Source organism: Siniperca chuatsi, linkage group LG19 (assembly GCF_020085105.1).
Source record: "Siniperca chuatsi isolate FFG_IHB_CAS linkage group LG19, ASM2008510v1, whole genome shotgun sequence".
Lineage (NCBI taxonomy): Eukaryota > Metazoa > Chordata > Actinopteri > Centrarchiformes > Sinipercidae > Siniperca > Siniperca chuatsi.
This window is the reverse complement of record NC_058060.1, coordinates 13559369-13581451: the sequence shown is the minus strand read 5'-3', so window position 1 is coordinate 13581451 and position 22083 is coordinate 13559369. Positions and strand designations below refer to the sequence as shown.

General features: G+C 40.6%; 1 protein-coding gene across 1 annotated transcript in view; it reads left to right on the top strand.

Annotated features, from left to right (window-relative positions):
• The window catches only part of sema5a (sema domain, seven thrombospondin repeats (type 1 and type 1-like), transmembrane domain (TM) and short cytoplasmic domain, (semaphorin) 5A), a 117088-nt gene that overhangs the window by 38499 nt on the left and 56506 nt on the right, over positions 1–22083 (top strand). Inside the window, 5 exon segments of the mRNA XM_044177004.1 lie at positions 2476–2575; positions 5332–5377; positions 13380–13442; positions 16928–17026; positions 21575–21788. Of these exon segments, the coding sequence (XP_044032939.1) occupies positions 2476–2575; positions 5332–5377; positions 13380–13442; positions 16928–17026; positions 21575–21788 (522 nt within the window).

Genomic DNA, 22083 nt, shown 5'->3' with positions numbered 1-22083 from the left:
GTTTCGAAACGCCCAGAAATCCCACGTTTGTCCCCGCAACCCAAAGTACTTGCTTTTGATGCAGTGAAGGGAGAGCGTGCTTTCATTTGAAACGCTGTCTGACAGGTGTGCCTGAAGAAGCAGATAATGTGTTTTGAGGAGGATATTCAAGCTGTCCTCTCCCTCTGTTCCGGCCTTAATGGAAAACTCCCTGGTAAATTAAAAAAGTCCCTTTGAAATCTTTAGTCTGGAAATAGCTCACAAATGTATGATTTTAAATCCTTGTAGCAACCACTGCAGAAAATTCAGCCTTGCTGGAGTTCTGGCACCTTACTCAAAAATACTAATTTCTAGCTATTTGGAGAAAATCTCCTATATTTGGTGATGATTTTTGGAAGTGTAATGCAACCTGTGTATACAGTACTGGGATGAGTTATTATGACTACAGATCAAGCATGCGATGGAGAAAACACTTCGCCATAATGACTGATTGACCACCCTCGACTAAACCTATCGGGTAACCAGACGGTAGACAGACCGTCCTCATCGCTCGGCAACCACCCAAGGGCCTGTGATTCGACTGGTCAGGGGTTAATGGGTTGGGCGCCATGTGAACAGGCATGTTGTGGATAAGATGTCAGTGTCTGTCTGGGATATCTCTGCCTCTCTCTCTCTCTCCCTTTATGTGTGTATGTATTCTCCATGCCATGCTGGAAGAGACCAGGTCAGTTTCTATAAAACATCAGAATCTCATCTGTCTTCATGGTTCATCCACAGTATGCATTTGCATGAAAGCGATCAATCATCAGTAGTGATGGTTTACAGAAATCAAAGGACTTGCCCACTGAGTCACAAGAAGCTACATTTCACTATTTTGTACACATTTGCTTATGAACAGGGGTCTCAGGACTCACTTTTGTTTTGGGGATTTTAAGACGAAGAGCCTGAGAAGCACTAATATAAGAGTACTTTGATCCGTGGAAAATGATTTTTTGAATGGGTGACCTTATCAGCTGGGGACAGCGCTGAGCATTTTTGTTCTTTATTTAATCTCCTTTTCATTCCCTTCAGTAGGAGGGCCCATATTTGTATCATAGCAGCATAGCATAACTTGCCTGACAGTTTGGTTAAGGAATTGTGATTCCAAAATATGCTAAACATATATAATTATACAACAATGGCAAATGCTTCCCTTGCTGCCGTTATAACAGAGAAATATAATGATCCATAACACATGCAGAAGGAAATTAAATGTTCTTTCACTCCACTCTTTTTGGGTATATGTGGGTGGGTATGTTTATGTTGGTGGGTGGGCAGGGGATGTATTATTGGATGAATTTGTTTTTCTTTTAATATGTATTTCAATATGTTTTCATGTCTTATTTTATTTTGTTCACAATTGTTGTATGTGAAGCACATTGAGCTTACAATGTAAGAAATATGCTATATAAATAAACTTGACTTGACTTTAAAGATGATATTGGTTCCCACTGGTGGAAAATGTATTTAGATCCATTTCCACAATTGAAAGTAAAAGTCCTGCATTCAAAATCTTTCTTGAATAACTAAACAGAAGCTAAATGTACTTAAAGTCTTAAAAGTAAAGATACTCTTTATGCTGAACAATGGCCCCTGTGAGTGTGATACTGTTATATATTATATTGTTAGATTATTGTTACTGATTAATTAATAATTAATGTGTAAGCAGTATTTTAAAGTTGTAGCAGGTTGACATGGACCTAATTTGAGCTAGTCCATATACTTTTGGGTAGTTTAATCTATAACAATGCATTGTATTTGATAAACTTAATCTGCAAAGTAACTAGTAACTAAAGCTATTAAAGTACATATGAATTTTACTTTCCACCACTGTTGTTCCCAGTGTTCCCCCACGGATTACTGTCCCGGAGCTATTCGCTCAGGCATAATATGTTTTGTCAGGAGGCTGCTGGTTCTCAATGGTAAACTGAAACTTTCCTGAACATTATGTTCAACTGTGATTAAGGTTCATGACATCATTGGTTTACAGTATATGGCAGGTACACGGACACCCCATGCAGCTCATTATTTTAAATTAACCCCACCTCTTCAGTCTGTTATTGCAGGCTTTACTGATGTGTGGCAACAACCGTTTGCTCATGCCAATAATGCAGCATTACTGCCTTATAACTACAGGCCAAAATTCTGACACTGTGGAACTTGCTGTAATGTAAAATACAAGTGTGATTTCTCTAGTATTTATGTCACAAATGCTACGCTCACTAAATATGAAGAAAAGGTTGGTGGAAAAGATAAACATCAGAACAAAGGCAGTAGTGGAGAGACTTGCTGTTGTTATAAATTTGGCCTTTAAGGACCCCACTTTTTGAGTGTCTTGAGAAAAGTTGCAGCAGTCCTTTGAACGCAGCTAATTCATCAGCACAGCTGTCATCTGCAGTCATAAACTCTCCGCTCTGATTGGCTCACTGTTCTTGTGTCCTGTGGTGTCGTTTGCAGAGATGGAGCCGTGGATCTTCAGGTTCAAGGCAGAGGGCACGGTGGATTACTCACAGCTGACCTTTGACCCCGGCCAGAACGAACTGATCGTCGGTGCCAGGTAAGCCAAGCCAGAGTTTTTTCTCTTTCTCATTTTGTCTCGCTATCTTCCTTCCTGCCTCTTTCTTTTTGTTGTCAGTCCATTTATTGTCTTCTCTTTCATTCCCTATTTTTTCAGTGTTGGTGCATTGCATGAGTAATGATCAGTCGCTCTATAGATGTCTTCTAAAGCCAGAGAAAAATGGCTTTGGAGATTGTTTCTAAGTCCATTGTCTTTATCAAGCCCAGCCAATTGTGTGTGTGTTTGTGTGTTTGCAGTTTCTCAGTGATTGAGACACTGAATTTGAAAGGGTTTGTACAGGTTTAGTGATAAACAACAGTGTGTTTTTGCATTGTTCATGTGTGTGAAAAATGAAAGCATGTGTGTGTGTTCTTTAATGTATGTGTGTGTGTGTGTGTGTGTGTGTGTGTGTGTGTGTGTGTGTGTAAGGACTGGGTGTATAAATTCACATTTTGTGAGTCTGGCTGATTCCAGATGACGTGTGCTCTGCACTTCACTTAATGGCTTAGTTGTCAGTAGAAAGAAACACTCACTACAACGTAAACAGGAGAGAACAGAGGAGCCAGCAGGAAGGAGAGCAGCAAAACAAATAGAAACAAGGTGAGCCCAGGGAATTTACTAATGCACCCCAGTTACTTAGATGGAAAAGGCTAATCAGGGAAAGTGTGTATGTGTGGACGGATGAAGAGCAAAGGTCAAAGAGGTGAATGAATTCCCACTGAAACTGCTGGCAAAATTGTGATAATATAATATATAACAGACACACAATGTTTTTGCTTGCAATTTTTTATTTTTTATCTACAACCCAGCCAATTCTATAAACACATAGGAATTTAGAGCACTCAAAAAATCAAATAAGAGATTTAGTTCAATTCTCGGTGCCAATGCTGTTGAGTGTCTAACTATGAAAGGCGATGTGGCTGGATGGATGGCCGCAGGCTGTGTTGGAAGTATGAGTGATAATGGAAGGAAAGAAGGATCGATGCAAATATCAATACAGTAAAACGGGGCCGCAACCACACTGAGACCTGGCTGATAGCCACTCTTCAGGTGTGTATGTGTGTGCAAGAGTGTGTGTGAACATGCTTGAAGATTTTAACTCTGAAATTAGATGTCTACTTTAAGAAAAAACATTGCTTTCTCTTTAAAAAGGATTGCTGATATAAAAGAAAAACACATTATGGGTTATTGTTAAAGCTATTGCATGATCTCTGCCTGCAAAACAGTTTGTAAGCAATGCAATAAAAATATTTCAGGTCAATCTGCAATCTACTTTCTTGCTGTGAAATTGCACTAAACTTACTAAATGTTTAAAACAATTTTCTTTTGGTGGCATGGACCGACTATATTCTTGGATCATGATTGGCCATGGAACAAAAACTACAAAATATAGATAATACAGGAGTCTCAAAGGGAATAAAATCACAATAAATAATGCTTTTAGTCCTAATTGTCAGGTTTCATCTGATCTCATTCTGGTGATGGTGTAATGGTTTTAGTAGACAGCCTGAGACATCGTTAGTCAATATACAGAATATTCCTCTTGAGAGGGCGTTCATTAGAACCTAATGTTTCTTGAAAAGTTGGAAATGCAATTGAAATAGTTTTGTTTGTGCTGTGCAAATTTGAAAAGCTTCAGGCAAGGCAGGATAGGCACTTCGAGTGAGGTTTCACCGCCGGGCTTTGATTTTTCAATCTCTTTCTTTCTTTGTCACTCTTTCTCGCTCCCTGTTGCTCATGCACACAAAACTCCAGCAACATAGGAACATACTGTACAAGCTTTTAGCACTTTTGCCTCCTAGGTTGGTCAAACCTAGAGGTCCAGCATTTGCTGCAGTGATTGAATCCAACCATCCACTGAATGTGGTCTCTATGAGTACCCTGTCTAAACTCCTTCTTATTCCACCAATGAAAAGGTTAATTTTAATTTCAAGTGGGGAAAACCTTTGAAGCGTCAGATGCAGCAGTTTTCAAGGGGAACTCCACCGATTTTACACTTCAAAGTCTGTTTCCAGGCCTTTGGGAGTATTACTACATATGTGAAAAAATGTTGTATGTAGCATTTTGTGGCTCCAGAGGGAGCTGTGTGAAATCTGATAAATTGCCTCAAGCTATGTCACTTGAGTCACTTGGGGCTGAAGACTACAAGCTTGAAATTGACAAAAATCTGGGGGTGTGGAGTTAAAAAGAAGTGAGCTTACAGACCTCTGTAGCCCACCCCTCATTTCCGCTTGAGGCTAGCCACTCAAGGCTACATTAGCCACTACTAGCATGACACACCCGCGTCTCCGACCGAACTGTCGGCGATCAAGTTGTATTGTGGGTAATGTGCGCCAGGTTTTGACAAGGAAGAAGAATGTGTGGAATAAACTGTCCATCATGAGTTCGACAGTGTTATAGAAGTGCAATGCTAAATCGGTGGCATATGCTTTTAAGTTTGTTGACATCCTCTGAACCATTTTTGCTCCCAACATGTCTAAGCCAGGAATTTTCACTGCCAACTTGCTTTTTAAGTCTGTATGCTCCCTTTTTGGAGGTGGAACTCCCTTTGTATTGGTGGCACTATGGGTGGGGGGTGGGAGGCGGGTGGGGTGAGGTGGGGGTGGGGGGGTGAAAGGACTGGAGAGAACACAGATAAAAACTGTAAGAGCTTTGGCCTTTGAACAGAGATGCTGTAACATCCACACATCTTTGTTGTCCTTGGTTTATTTGCAGAAAATGGCTCCATCAACTCACATACTTCCTTCTTTTTACAGAAATCACCTCTTCAGACTCAATCTGGAAGACCTGACACTGATCCAGGTGAGTGCTAATTCTCTCCTGCTCTGTCTTTCTGTGCTGCCTGCCTCCAACAAACACCATGCTATAGTTGTCGCATGCTGCCAGCTCACACAACTTAAAGCTGTTACAGTAAAATGGTTTAGCATTTCACATGTCACAACAAGTTCCTATCCGGTGGAGTGGCAGTGGGTTTGGTCGAACGTGCTGTGGGTTGATACATAGAGGGAGGTAAAGAGTGTTGATATAAAGTCTAGTCAGTGTAAATACCCTTCGTGTTTAAATCCAATTTGAAACTATATATGACATATATTCTGCAGCTGTACTTTTCCGCATTTTCTAGGGTATTAACACCTCGTGCAATTTCTTTAAAATGATTCTGCCGTTTTGGTTAAACTCTCTCGCTCTTCTCAAGGTAGCAAGGTCAAAAAATCCAGAGAGAATCAAATCATCTGAAATACTACACAGAAATTAAAGAACTAACTTCAGGGCTAGAGTTCAGCTTCTGCCTATGATGGCATGTTGAAAAAATTTGCACAAAACATGCATAAGTAGAAGTATGCAATTATACTTTTTTTTCAATCTGTCTTTTATCCCCTTTGTCCCATGTGTTGTCATTCTAATTTATTTCTGCATTCTCTCATTTTTCTTTCTTTTTTCACACTTGTATGTGTCCACAACCCCCCCTCTTTACAGCTATGAATTTTGTGACCCACTGAGTTGCCATACAAACATTGACACATCGACGGGTTTATTTCTAGGTGCTAGCAGCAAGACTTCTTTGATGGTTTGACAACTCTTGATGTTTACCATTTACACCATGAAAAACCAGGGGAGAGGATGAGGATGGAGAGAAAGAGAAAACGGTGGAGTGAGAATGCAGGGATGGAACAAAAGAGAGATGGGAGGGAGCGGTGTTGATATAAATCCGTCTGGAAAGGAAAAATGAGAAAAACAGTCAGACGAAATAAGAAGCAAGACTAAATTTGTTGGAAAGGAAGGGTGGCACATACAAAGGAATCAGGGAGCAGTGAGACAGCACACAGACAGAGGTAAGAAAGCAGAGAAACCCCCCACGAAGAGAGACGAGGATTCATGCAGAGCCGATCTTTTGTGGTAGCTCACTGGGACACAGATGCTTTTTAAACATGCTCTGTGCACCCAATCATCCCTCCTTCTTTATTTCATCCTGCGCTCGGCTGGTGCTGCAGAATCAGCGAGGAGATTCCACCGACCCAATCAACCCCTCATCTCCAAGACATCTTCTCTTAAGAGAATAGGACCTGGTAATCCCTGCCAAGGCCTGGAGCCAATTTAAGATGACCTGTGCACTAGTCCCTGCTTTGCATTTGACTGGACCAGGGCTATAGTGTCAAGAGGAAGGCTAAGGTCAACTGCTGAAGTTTGAAGAGCTGAAGTGCTATTTTTTCCATTCACCTCCCTCTGAAATCTTTTTCTTTCCTTCCTTCTTTTTCATCTCGGCATAAAACAGAAGATTAACTGCAAAGAGATCTGGTTGCCTCTACATATATTTGTCATTTCTATTGTTGGATATGAATGACTTGAATGAATTTCCCCTTTGGCACCATTGCTCCTCTCACATTACATGCATTGCTGATTGATCAAATAGATTTACAAGGGAAGGATATGGTGCTAAGAGTGCCAGAGCAAACAGAAAAAGTTTGAGCACAAGCAGTTGTTACGAGTTCAGCACGTTTTATTTCGGTTGCACCGGCGTTCAAAAGAGTTGCATGAGGTTCTTTATTTTCTTTCTTTCCTGCAGAAGGAAAACAGGCTAAAAGCTACACCTACGCTTGTCTTTGTGATTTCACCCCATCCCCATGCATCAGCCCTGTCAGATAATGCCCAATGGCAGTGATTTGTTCTTGCATGGCTGGCAGCGCTAAGAGGGAGGCTCATGGTTTGACAGAGCACAAGGCTTAGAGCCGGTGTAATACAAACAGCCTATAATGCTCTAAAGAGGTAGATATAATTACCATATGATTGATGACGGGCTGATCTCATCTTGTATGTACATGCATGAAACATTTATGAAAGCATCCACCAAGGTCTTCTGCAGCATGAAGGCAAAATTAATCCCACCCACTTTTCCTGCCCTTGGTTGCAGTATGATGAGTTGTTTTCAAGCACTCTGCAAGGCAGAAAATGAACCCTGAATACTTGGTAGTCTTACCATTGTATTATGTAGGGTTTAGAGAGTGGTGACACTTAGGGTGGTAGCTAAACACTGCTGGTCCAACCTGCTCTATTGCACATATCGAGTTGAGACTCACAGATCAATAAAGTCTGAGCCCAACAACCATAATCTCCTCAGTAAATTCCCTCCATGCTTGGAGGTAATAAAAAATAGAAAAAAGCCAAGAACAATCAGAAGTTGGAGAGAAAGAGGACTTTTGTTTAAAGAGTTGATGATGTTAAGCTATCTGAGAACTTCTACGTTTTCATTGCCCGTGTGTCTTTCGAGGCAACCCCTCGGATCTGGTATTCAGTAGATCCTGGGAGTAGAAAGGGTTCAGTCACTTAACAGAGGCATAAAGGTTTATCTGAGGAACTGTTTACATGACAAGATTACACTTTCAGAATCATATATATATATATATATATATCGTATAAGTAGAAAATCTTCCACATTACATGAACTTGCAAGCATGTACTCAAATTGAAAGGCAATTGGGGGTTGAAGTGGGTCGAGTCAGGCTTTGAAACATGATTCAGCTCTTCCTATGGCCTTGATTGGAGTTAATATCTGGTCCTTATAGTTTTTTCTGCAGTGTCTCAACAGCCTGAAGAGGCCTTCCTCTCCCTGTCAACCTCTACCCTCATCCTCACTGATCTGGAAAACACTGTCAAGAACAAAAGGTTGATACTTTTCTCCTTGCTCCACTTTTAAACTTGTGCAGCTGAAGTGGAAAAAAGATGCCTGACTCTGCAGCATGCACAACTAACAAGACATTTAGAGCTCCCACAGCCAAAGAATTAGCTATAAAAACAGCAGCCATAAAGCACAATATCCTTCCTCCATCTACAGGTGAATCCCACTTTATATCTCACATCTGTTCGGTATTGTCCTTCTGCTGTCCCTAATTCAGCTCCCTGCCCTCAGCTGCTGCCAACCTTGGGTAGGCGAATCAACACTGTCATCGCCATTATCCACCTTCCATGGCCCACTGCAGAGAGGGGACAAACAGTGATGAACTGGCCCTTCTTCATTTGCATTGTGTTCAATTTCCCATTGTGTTGCCAGGGCTGATGAATGGCCAAATCAGCTCGATGTACCACTCAGCCTTGTGTTTCTGTCTGCATGTGAGCTCACCAAATAATGTCCTTTGAGGTTGTTGAATACCCTAATACAGTGATCACCCCCCTGCCCATTTTAGCTCCATCTTTACCTTTGCACACCTGGTCTAATAACAGGCTACACCCTTTTATGCTGGTCCTGAAAGTGTCTAATTTGCAGGCACAATAAGAGCTTGTTGAATTTCCAATATCATAAGCAAAGGTGCTAATGTAAAAAGAAATTAAAAGAAAAATAAACACCCCCTTTAAGAATCCAATATTAGCTTGCTTTTTCCTTGCTAAATCGAAAAACAGGATGCAGACACTGAGGCTGAGTTTAAACAGAAACACTGTGGCATAGCATCAGTCAATAAGCACTGGGATGAGGAGGATCAGTGGCATTGTTCGGCATTCAATACAGCACCAGAGGAGGAGAAAAATAGTAGATATTCACTCCAGCCTCTCTCTCTCCTGCTGCACTGGCACATGAAAACACTATCCATAACAGCTCCCCTTGGCAACAGACACTGTATGGTGTTGAGATGTATATTGTGCCTCCATTTTTCTTCCCTTCCCCTCGTATTGTTGCGTCGTAAAGATGGAAGGGGACTCCAAAGAAAACAAAAGGCTCTCTCCAGGCACACATGTTGTATTTCGTGGGCCTGTCTCTTGCAATTACAATTTGTCAGATAGACAATTAGCCCTGCTAATCAGTAGCTAACAGAAACTGTCCTCCATAGCTCTGGAAGCATTACTAATTCAATTACTAGAAACCACTAACTTGGCCATTTAAATGCATAGAATAGAAAGCATCAATGGGACTGGAGATACCAATACGTTCAGTGATGTTATGGAGTTTGATGCCATGTTTAAGCAAGATGGCTGTGAGTCTAAGTAGTAAGAGGGGTAGCAGGGGGTCACTACAACACTGACTTATCTTTTCATGGTGTTATGATTATATGTGTAGTGACTCAGACCTACACACTCACTCAGACATGACATCCAGACCAATTTCATGTGTAAATCTTTCAGCAGCTTACATCAGCAGACATCAGTCTGAATAGTAAATATTGTGCCAGCACATCAAAAGGTAATATCAGCTACTCATAAGACAGATTAGATTTCCCCGGCAGGATTTGTCCAGCTCTCACTCTCAACCTGCTGTCCCCTTGTAATGAGACACACAGCCAGTCGTTTCATAAAGCTAGACAGCTGTCAGCAGCGAGCATGTTCTCTGGACCCTCTTTATGCAAAATATATTCAATATCATGTCTGGAAACAGTGCTGTTTTGGAATTCAGCTCCTCACTCCCTCCTCCGTCTCACTGACTACTTCACTATGCCCACACTGTCTCCCTGGTTCTGGCTGACTCCTAAGTTGGACTCTGTTTTCTCTTTGTTGTTTTTTTCTGTCTGTTTGTCCCTTATTTTCCTTTCTCTGTCCTTTCCTCTGTCTCTGTCTATCTCCTTCCCTGCCCACTCTCTCCGTTGGTATCTCTCCTGCACCCACCTCATGGTGACAATAGCCCCTCAGTGTGAGGGCTGACGAGTGGCCCGAGCACAATGGTTCATCTCTGAGGATTGCACTCATTACAGGGGACAGCAGAGAGGGCGGACACACAGAACATAACATAACATCTCAAGATTTTTTCTTCAGCTTCCCTGAAACAACAAATGACTGCTACTGACCGTACTTGCTTGAAGGATTATTCTGGTTTGTTACAACGTGGGTCTTGTTTTTGTAGTTTTGGCTAGTATAGCTTTTGGTAATAAAAACACTGTACTCGCCAAGTAATTGCTCTGGGAGGGCGGCAGTATTGCTAAAAAGAAGTTTGACGAAAAATTAGCAATCAGACAATCATGCAGGTTTTAAACAAAGTCTTTTATTTCTAAAATGTACTGATTCTAGGTTTTCCTAATTTTTTTTGGACTGAAGATAAAATTATGACAATACAAAGAGTCATTTAGGAATGTTTGTGATGCTCATAAAAATGAATTAATCATTTTACAGCTGTTCCTTTTGAAATGATTGTGTATGGGAAAATGCCTGTGCGTCACATGATCTTGCAAAACTGAGTGTGGCCACTACACCAGAATTGCTTCCTGGTTCAGCTTTGATCTGGTGTACTTATTGTAAGTTGTACCTGCACTTGTTCCTGAGCAATGAGGACAACATTTTGGGTGTGCTCACTTTCAGTTTTACCTTCAAATAAAGTGATTTAGACAATCTGGATAAACTTTTGGCTCGTTTACAACTGACCATCCATGTTTTTTTGCCCTGTTGGACTTTGTTGTAGTGATGTCAGTTGTTCCCAGAGCTTTCCCATCACTTTGGTGAGTACAATGTTATCATACCCTATGAAAATGATGACCAAAAATATGAAAATATATAGCCGTAAGAAACCATAAGTGTCCTGTATATCTCTTCCTTTTCCACAATATCCAGTGAATGCTTTTCAGTGATTACACTGTCATGGTGGGGTATTCTTTTGGGCCAATTCACCATCATGCTGAGCTCACTAAATTTAATCTGGGTCCTCTCTTATTCTCTCATCTCCTTTGTTTCCCCTCTTAAGTCTCTATTTCAGTTTCTTCTAAGTGACAAAGGCACAGAAAAGGGTCTTTGTAATGCAGCTGTTTTTGATAAAGCCAAGAATTATTATTTGCATTCCAGATATATTTCAGTTCAAGACAGATTCATCTTAGGAGCACAGTGACTGAGCAAAAGCATGTTAAATGAGCTTTTAATGTTTCTTAATGACACTGACACTTGCCTTTGCATAGCTGTGATTCTGTTCTTTACTCTGGACCATTTGAGTCAGGGCAGTCAGATAGGATGGCTTTAGTGGTCAATGATGCCAGCACATCCCCCACTTACAGGCTTATAGACATCACCTCCTTCAAGTTGATGTCTTAAAGATGGGAATATATAGTATTCTGAAAATCTGCTTTGAACTATTTCAGATGATGATAAATCACATTATCGCCCTGTAATGATAAAAGCAACCACTTTGCTCCCTTTAATGTGATCTGAAGTTGTAATTTTGCATTGTATTATGATTGATTTTTACACTGAACGTGAGGCAGTAAGGTTTCGCCAGTAACAGGTCCCCCCCCCCAAGCGCTTAGTGAAAGCACTTTTCAGCACCCATATTCAATTCAGCTGGGACACGCTGTGGTGCTGTGTGTGCAGGCTGTGCTGCTTGTGCTGATGTGTGTGGTTTAGGTCTGTGGTAGCTGCATGGCCCCAGAATAGCCTGCTTTGGTCTGGAATGTGAAGTGACACACACACATACACACACACACACAGAAAGAGAGAAACCAGCTCCCATTAATACTCCATATTGTATCTTCCCTGAATAGTCCCACACACCCTAAGCTCTCTCCTCTCTCTAAGCTCCCTCCTGTTACTGCCTATGTGTGCATTTGTGTATATGTGTGTGTGTGTACATGCAAGTGTTTCTATGCCTCCCAAAGGCCAGTGAGGCAGAAAGCAAAGGCCTTGTCATAAAACACACAGAGGAAACTCCCAGAGCCTTCTCAAAGAGGAAATGAAAGAAGTTCTCCTAAGTGCTGAGGGGGGTTCAGCTTTTGTTTCCCCTCTTGTGCTGGCATAAAACAGCCCTGATACAAGGTGAAATCTAATATTCTCTTTTAGTTAGCGATATTTACTATATTCCCACAGAGAGTAAAGTCTTGTGCCTCTGGCCACTAGCCAGGTTATTACTGCAGGAAAGTCGTATCTCTGTCGCCAAAAAAAGAAGTTGAATAGTTTTACTTTTGGAGACTTTTCGTGACTTGGCGTTAAGCGTATTATTGCTCCAGCCAGTTTTCTGTTATGTATTCCGCTCTCTGCCAATCATATGGAGCTGGTGTCAGTGATGGCTAATTCTGCCTGTCACAAGTGTGAGAGTCTTAGTGGCCCGCTGCTGTCCTGAGGCCAACACTCATTTCATGAATAGAGAACTTTTAACAATGAGAAAGCCCCCCCAGAGGTCACGCTGAAATTAAACGGTAGAAATTGGAGCACACTGTTGTCTTCACCCTTGGAGGGGACGAGTCGAGGTTTTATCTTCTTATTCGTCTCCCTCCTGTCGTAAAATGTAAAAGGCGTCCCTCTGTTTCTTCCTCACATGTAAATCACGTTGACATCCTACTCTAGGGACTCACGTGTTATGTCTTAAGATCCCTCCTTTTCCCTTACACATAAATCAAACTGGCATTCAGCTCTGCATGCACTTGCCTATCGTTTCTTGAAGTCTGCTTGGTATGCACCTTAATTGGATTCCGTGTCTATTTTTAACATGGCTTATAAACTTCTATGTACTGTAAATTGGTATTTCGGAGTTTGCATATGTGGGATTGAGAGTACCGTAAAGATCTAATGTCGAATTCATTTGCCGTTCGCTTTTGTTTTAATCCATTCCTCCCACTCAAGTCAAAGAATAGTCAGCACCCAGACATCAGTGCTTCAGCCAGCGTGTCTAACTCATCACAGTATGGGTTTCTATTATATTTGTGACTGTGTTTTCATGTCTTCCATGGCATTTTTATTGCTGGGCTATCTCAGACATCAAGTCACCAGACATCAAATTGACTTCAAAAAGGTGGGGATTTTGCCACAGTTGAGAGCCAGGCATTGTTTTGTTTGGGTTCCCTGAGTGGTCTTCAAAGTGGTTCATGGTGACATTGTGCCAAATGTTTCTTATGCTGCTTTTCTCTCGCTGCAGGAGGCTGAGTGGCACTGCGATGAGTTCACCAAGGGAGCCTGCTTCAGCCGTGGGAAATCTGAGGTGAGTTTAAGTGATGCCTGAGTATTTGAAATGTCACACTGTTATATTGCTTTATCAGACACTTGTCACTATGTTGAGAAAAACAACTTTCAGTATTGGTAATATAAAAACATCTTCTCTTCTGTAAAAGGTGTACTTCATGAATTAGGTTCATGGTTGTTACTTTGCCACTGACTGAACCCGTTGGTCAATTAAAGGGGTATTCCAGCAATTTAGTAGTCCACTTAGTTGGGAATATACGAGAGACAAAAATCCTAGATCCTACACTTCCCACAATGCAACTCAATAATGTCTCTTTGTTAGACCCTCTATGTCTGGTAAATGCCAACATATTTCAAACACCTTGTTTGTAATGCAAGAGTATATACAACCATGCTAGCAGCTCTGTGAGGCTGTACATAGGCAGAGCAGAGATTTGTGTTAAATGTTAATATAAGCATGCTAACATGGTTGAATGTTTACCATGTCCACCATCTTAGTTTAAATTGTAACAATATTTGCTAATTAGCACTAAACACAAAGTACAGCTGAGGATGATGGAAATGTTATTACTTTTGCAGATATTTGGTCATAAACCAAAGTATTGGACAAATTAAAATTTTCAAATGAGTCAGGGGTTTGACAAATCCAAAAGTTTAATGTCACAGCCAACCCAAGATAACCTTGATGACATCAAAAGGGTTATTTTCTCAGACTTGACAAAGCTCCCTCCTCTTTTCTGTTTGCCACTGCCTTTTATTAAATTAAATAACAATACACTGTAACTTTTACTCTCCTGTTTCATCTTGTTTTTATTTTCTATTTAACTCTTTTTAAGTGTTTTTAAATGTCTTTTTATATTGCCCTATGTTGTTTTTATGTTTTATGTAAAGCACTTTGAATTGCCTTGTTGTTAAAATGTGTTATACAAATAAACTTGCCTTGTCTTGCCTCCAGAGCCCCAGAAGAAATAAACTCATATTGATGTGTAAAACTGATGAAGTTCCCCTTTAATAGTACAAGAATAATACAAACAACTACTAACTAGAGAGCAATCCTCCACCACTGCACTTACACTTTTTAAAACACTTTTATAAATTGCAAAGCTGCAGCCTTTAAAACAGCTAATGATTCTTCAGCATTTTCCTGTGGGTTTGGTTATCTACAAAAATAATACATGAATGAATGCTGCTTACCAGTGGGACTGAAGGCCCCAGATGTCAGACGTTCCCACCGGAGCATCAGTGCTACATAATGGCTAGAGAAAATACAATTTTCTAAAGACAGAAACCGCAGATCTCCCATCATTTTTACAGGCAGAGCTGAATCAGCTCCAGAGAACACTTTACAATCAAATAGCTCATGAAAATCAAAAAATTGTCAAGTTATGATGAAACATATTGAAGCCTGAAAGCAACATGGAGCTCTTCAGCTTTAACATAGAAACTCACTGGGAATCCCTGCTTTGTATGTGGGATTGTCCTCAAAAAGTATATAAATCAACTTGTTGTGAAGTAAAAAGCTTCCCCAACCACAGCTTAACTCTTATTTACAGACCTTATATAAAAGGAGTTCTTATTGCTTTTGTAGTTTCTTTTTGTACAGAAGTGTATGTATGTGGTTAGCTGCCATACTTGTTTACCAAAACAGCTGCTTTAGAGCTGAACTTGACTTGTAGGTGAACTGCCCAGCCCTGATCCCTGTGTATGTGTGCACCGCTGTGTATTTATCCTCCTGTGAAAGGTGGTTAGGGGCCCATAATAGGCATGCACGGGCTGGCCACCACAAGATAGCTGTTGTGAATTACAGACCAAAGCTACCTCAGTCCTTGAGAGTCACTGCTGTCTGAGAGAGTCAAATTGTTTTGCTCACTGTTCCTTTCTGAGGATCAGCTCCTGTGATGTACACTAAGAATAGCATTAAAAGACTTCATTCTCCTGCAGTTGACAGGGCTTTCAATGGTTTATTACCTAGCTCAGCGCACAGCAATATACCATCGCTTAAGCTATTACACAGATACCGTGCTTGTGCTTTGAGTGAATTTACAAGTGATTGTATTTTTTTTTCTTGCATGCGTCCGCTCTTCTCTTGTGTATTTGATTTATTTCAACCAGGAGAAGAAAGGAGAGTTAAATTGACTTGACAGGACTTGATTGCTGCCTCTGTTTTGTTTTATAATGCGAGAGCCAAGCATAACAGCTTCTGTATTACAGTACAGACGTGGAACATTTGTCAGGAAGTTTTCATAAACAAGTCAAGACTGTGAGGCTGGGCAAATATTAAATATGGCATTATTTACCGTAGAAACAAACTGCAGAGAAGAATTGAATTATACGGACCCCTCACAACCCACCCCCACTCCTGCACCCATGCGCACACATATACACAAGCATACAGTACACAACGAGCTGTACAAACAGCACAGATATATAGGCATACATAACAAGTGTTACTGCACGCACACACACATACTTAGGCTGTGCTTAGCACCAGGAAATGAGTTGTTTTACGAGTCAACCTCTATCTTGATAGAGGGAAATAAAAGCCCTTCCCCTCCTTCCTCCCTTCATCTCTCCTACAGTGCCCTCCACTCCTAAATCAGACCCTTGAGAGGGGGGTGAGGGTGAGGGAGGGTCGCCCTGGGCACCTCAAGTGGCTCAGACAATAGCAGATTTACAAGGTTTTAAATTTCTACGAGGGGCCCTCACCAACTCAGCCGTGGCCCCTTTCAGATGGAGGGGACTGTATGAGTTTATTACTTTGTCCTAGGACAAAAACAAATGCTGCTCTCTGACATGAATACTGACTGCTGTTGCCATTTGCTATGAGTTTTGTTGATGGAAATCCCCAGCAAAGCTGCATGAAGGCCTGACGGCAATGTTGAGAGTTCAGGACATTCAGCGGCAATCAATCATTCATTCAATCATTCACTTTGCCTGTCTCGCTTTATTTGCCGTGTGCTTTTAACCAAATGCTGAGTGGTTTGCTAGAAACCCAAGCCAAAACCTCAGAGGAGGAGCGAGCCAAGAAAAGAGTGGTGAGCGTGTACTTCAGCATAATTTAGAGAAAAGTGGTTTGAATTGATTAATGTAGAGAGCAGGCTAAAAAGAAACATTCTTGAATGAAGCATAAGAGGCTACACTTTCATTTCACTTTTTGACTAGTCAACAAAGCCAAGGCAATATTCTAAATTTATCCTGAATGGTCCTCTCCCATGCCTGCTGCATTTATCTGTTTTTCACCTCATTCAGATCCCTCTCCAAATCTGGTCCCTGTTGAATTAAGATGTGACATGGCTAAGCCGTGTGGGCATTAGCCTTGATTTGACTCTGTCAAGCTTGGCCACGTTTTAAAGTATCCCTCCCGCGGTTGCAGATGTTTGTCTCATTTATTGGCATAAAGTGTAATTTTGTCCCTCTGCCTAATGCTGCTGCTTGTCAATGGATAGATAATGGCACTGCTAACTGCTAACTGTGATATGTGTGTTTGCTGTTGTGTTTCCACAGGAGGAGTGCCAGAACTACATCAGGGTGCTGCTGGTGAATGGGAACAGGCTGTTTACCTGTGGAACCAACGCCTTCACCCCCATCTGCACCAACCGAACGGTATGAACAACACCAGAGTTTCTCTTTGTAGCCTCCTTTTTCTGTTTGTTTCTACCAGGCTACTTTTGTTTGACTACGTTCAAGAATGCTAATTATTGTTAACCCAATTAAGGCTTCTGTTTCTACATAAAGTACCATGTAAACTCCCTTGTCTGATCCAAGTAAAGTCAGCAAGTCATTTTGTATATTAATGTTGGGGAGACACTTTAGGGACCCTAACACTAACCATACAAACCAAAGGCGAGCTAGCACTACCGCTAGCAAGTTAATCTGCTAGCATGTTTGCTGTCAGCTAAGCAAGCTATTATTTCAATGTTATCTTATATTAACCACACTGGCTGTGGGTTTAACTATGTTGGGGTTTTTTTATGTCACAAAATATATTTCAGTAACCCTAACGATAGGCAAGTGCATTTCGTAACCCTCACCTTACAGGTTGTAACAGTCCCTCAAGAGTCTCCCATCCATGTTGCAGTGCAGGATGGAAGTTGACAGCAGGCGTAGTTTTTTTTTTTCTTTTCTGTAATATATGTCACATTTGTTTCTCAGTGCTAAATAAAAATCTAAAAAATAACACCTATTACCCCAGTAACACATCTTAATAATTCATTATCCTTGAAAAACTGTGATATTTCAAGCTGGGTAAGCCTAATAATAATAATAAATATGAAGATTGAATGTTATTGATTGAAGTGACAATGTCAGAAGGAAAGCTCAAGGTTGATCAACACATTTAATCAAGCTGTGATTGAGTCGTGATTTTGATATCACAGGATTTATTGATGAGCTCTTGTGGCTGTTCTCACCTCCTTTGTTGTGCAGTCAGGGATGTAGACCAATTATAAGATGAATCTTATTAAGCTCGCTTATTTAAGAAGTGGTGTTACCTCAAACTTGTTAAACGTCGCAATCAAAATATTGCCTTAAGCTCATTACTCCCAATAATCAAGCCGTTGCCCTACCAGTAAACACATCCTTGTCTTATCTGTGCCGCTTTGCCCTTTTTCATGAGTCATTTTGTTTAGCTTCTATTCTTTGTATCAAATCATGTTGTCTTTTCTTCTTCTATATTGAATTCTGGCACGGCGTGATGTTTTCACTCCTCTCTCATGCTTCGACAAATTTCTTCTAGCTCTTAATCCCGTGTTTTAAAGCGATGTTTAGTCAGACTTTTCAGTTTGAGTTGCTATTGTGTGCCAGCAGGCTCTTGGGAAAGTGAGGGCAACACAAGATTTTTTTTGTGCATTGTAACTTGTGTCTACCCTTTCATTTTTATTTTAAAAGCGCACAGTGCTAATAACCATGTTTCTCAATAACTGGAGTGTCAGCTAAGAAACTTTTTAAAATACTATTGTTGTGACAAGTGCCCACAGAAGTTAAGTATAGACCAACATTTAAAATGTCAGAGCATTGTGCTTACCTTAGAACATATCAAATATCTGCATCTCCTTCTGTGGGATTTCAGAGGAGGAGGGGGCAGGAGTTTACTATTATGATGACATTTGTTTTTGTCCAAAAGTGCTGCATCGAAAGGTCACGGGCTCATAATGACTGTTTACCGCTGTGAAAATACATATAGTTGAAATGTCATGACATTATTATAGCAGTATTTCATCAGGCGCTGTCATATTTACCCACTGAACGTGCGTTAATGTGAAACACTGGTTGGGCACAGCAACAGCAGTGGAATCACACTCAGACAGATTTACTATCAGCTGTGATGGATGAACAGAGAAGGAGCAGAATATTCTATTAGTTTAATAAGTGCTTAGAGGTTATAGATTAAACAGCTGTAAATTTCTCTGACTTTTAGCCATGCTGCCCCTGATGATGATGACGATGATGATGTTGATAATTAGAGTGGTCATGGCGATGAGATAAGTTTTTTGGGAGGCACCTTATTTTTAACAAGAATAGAAGCCAGGGCAATGTCTTTACATAAACACATAAAAAAAAGAGCACATTTCAATAATTTAACAGCTTTCTTATCATTTGAAGAATATTGTGTCAGTGTACTCTTTGGTTTCATTACAGAGTACTGAATTTATGTATTTGGACTTGTGGATTTAGTATTTTGCCAGTTCAAATACCAAATTCATTCACTAAATTTCTTTTTGCTTTTTTCGACCGTGTTGTAGAAAAAGCAGTAAAAGCAGGAGCAAAAGTCTCCAAACACAAGATAAAGTTGAATATTCTGTAAATGAAACTTGTAATGTCAATAATAAGTCAGAATAAGGACAATATTAAAATACATGTAACAAAGACTTTAAAAAACTGTAGTCATCACAGATTCCTATACTTAAAAATGGTTTTAGGATAAAATCTAAGTAAAATTTCCTAATGTATTAGTCCAATAATATTTAAATGGAAAACTCCATAAGGATTTCTATTCTTTCTACTGTGACTAAAGAAACTATTCCTATTAACAACATCATCTGGATTAGAGACTGTATTAGGCTGTTGTTATTTTACAACCGTTATCTAGTCGTGGCTGTGGTGATATTAAAGGGAGATATAAAAACACAAATATAAGGTATGGAAAAGTTTGACATTTTGGGAAATTTGCTTATTCACTTTCTTCAGCCTGTTAGCCAAGAGTAAGATGAAAAGATTGATACTACTTTCATGTCTGTACACTTATTATGAAGCTGCAGCTGATTAGCTTGGTTTAGCATAAAGACTGGAAACGGGGGAAACAGCCTGGCTCTGTCCAGAGGTAACAATATTTAGTCTCCCCAACAAGTCTCCGGACTATTTCTTGCCCATTGGTGACTTCCTGGAGTCTCCGCTTGTTATCTGGCAACCTCATGTTGACAAGACTCCAGGATGTAACATGTTAATTAGTGAGCTTTAAAGGAACACCAGAATTTATTGTGACAACTCTTTCATTCGGTTTACACTCACATTACAGATAGCTGCTAGATAAACTGTGTGCTGTCTCTTTCTAAAAAGTATCTATCAGAGGCATTCAAAGTCACTTCAGTGTCCTACTTGCACAGCTGCTTGGTGCACTATAGAGACAACTTTCACTCCACTTCATCAAAATGTAACGGATGCACTGGAATCTATCTATTTATCACTCCTCCTCTTGTTTTTGTAAATGACTCAATTGACCTAAAAGCGGCTATTCCGGCCCACAGAATGTGTCCCGTCAATACCAGGCTTTCATCTCAGAGCTCAGACAGGGCTTGTCTGTTTTGTTGTGGTTTGGGTGAAGCAGAGGTGGCAGGAGTTAACAGAACCCTTGATCCAAATCGACCGGCTCCAGGAAATTGGCAAAAGAAGTCGCCTGTTTCCCCAACACATGCGCTGAATAGAGTCTGGCCTACTGTGGGGAAGAGCTGTCCACAGATTATTCAGTCCGTGAAAATGCGTGAGGAGAGAGGAGAGATTGAGCTGTGAATCTTTTGAGACGTGTGCTGTCACTGGAGGTTCTCTGCAACCAGTGAGGAGTCAAAAACCCTGTGGAACCCTGATTGATGGAAAAGTAATTGCAAATAGAATCATTTTAATTATCATTTGTGGATTTCAAAACCTGAGATTAGTGCAATCGTTTTACTTTGCATTTGCCCTCAGAACTTAGATGAACTTGGATGGAAGCACAAACCATGAGCTAATCCCCATATACTGTGTTTACTTTTACACCATAAAATATAATTACATATTGGATTTAAAAAATGCATTACTCCTTTTTGGTATTCAAGGCTGAGTCACTGAGCTATGGCTTGTATTTTTTTTAACTAGGAACCAGTGCAGTGTGTCAGGGCTAAGCCAGGGTCATGCTGTAAAGTATTTTTAAAAAGCGGGGAGTCGGATTGGGCCTCATATTCAAAGGCAGAGTGTGAGGAAAGACTACATATCAAGCCTCTTTTGAACTCAGAGAAGCTTCTCAAAGATGTGGTAATATAATGTTATAACCAGACAAACAGCTGGTTGTGTAGAGACATCAGAAACACTGGAAACAAGGAAACACTGCAGCCAAGAGTAACTTTACTTAAGAAGCCTAAATTGTATTGCTTTCTTAACAGGTGGTTTCTTAACATTGGACTTGAGGCAGCTGCTCTGTTTGTGCATTTTATGCTGCTAATGATCTTTAATACGTTCTCTGATTATGTTTCCTGCTCCTGAAGATTTTGCGCATATATATCTTTGAGTAGATGTAAACCAAACAAAACAGAGATGAAGCATTTTTTTTAGTCTGCATCATTTGCATATTGGCAGGAACAAACAAAACATTGCCAGGCTTCTCGGGTTTGCATTTTAATGTTGCACTTTGATACTCTGTCCTATATTTTTATGCAGGTTTTTACAATGATCCATTATTTAGAAATAAGAAGAAAATGCATCTTATTCCCAAGTATATTGCATCTTATTGCATTGTATAGTTTCTTAACTCAATGGATACTCCTGTTACAAATAATCAAAATTAATTTCTCTAAGTAGTGTCTGGGCAACGTCCACGTCCTGTCAATGCCTATTTTTCCTCTTTCCACTATAAAGCTTCCACTTTCGTCCCCTACATCATCCTCTTCTTTTTCTATATTGCAGCTGACAAATCTGACAGAGATCCATGATCAGATCAGCGGGATGGCTCGATGTCCTTACAACCCCCTCCACAACTCCACTGCCCTCATCACTTCTAACGGGGAGCTGTACGCTGCCACGGCCATGGACTTCTCTGGGCGAGATCCCGCCATCTACCGCAGCCTGGGCGGCCTTCCACCGCTGCGCACTGCCCAGTACAACTCCAAGTGGCTGAACGGTAGGGGGCTGCCAAAGTTTAGGGTCCAGATAGAGACAAGTCTTTTTGCTTTTCCCCGTCACAGCTATTGAACATCAGCACTGCAGCTGGTGGGGATTTAGTGTTTTGCCCAAGAAAACTTAAGCATGGCAGATACTTATCTAACATGGGAGTTGGAATATGTCTCTCTTGGTTGAAGGACTGTATTCCCACTCAAATCACCACCTGAGTAATGCTGAGACAGATAATCCTCTTCGTAATTGTTCTGTTGCCTTTTATGAGTAAAAACAATTATTAGTTAGTAAGCAACTACAAA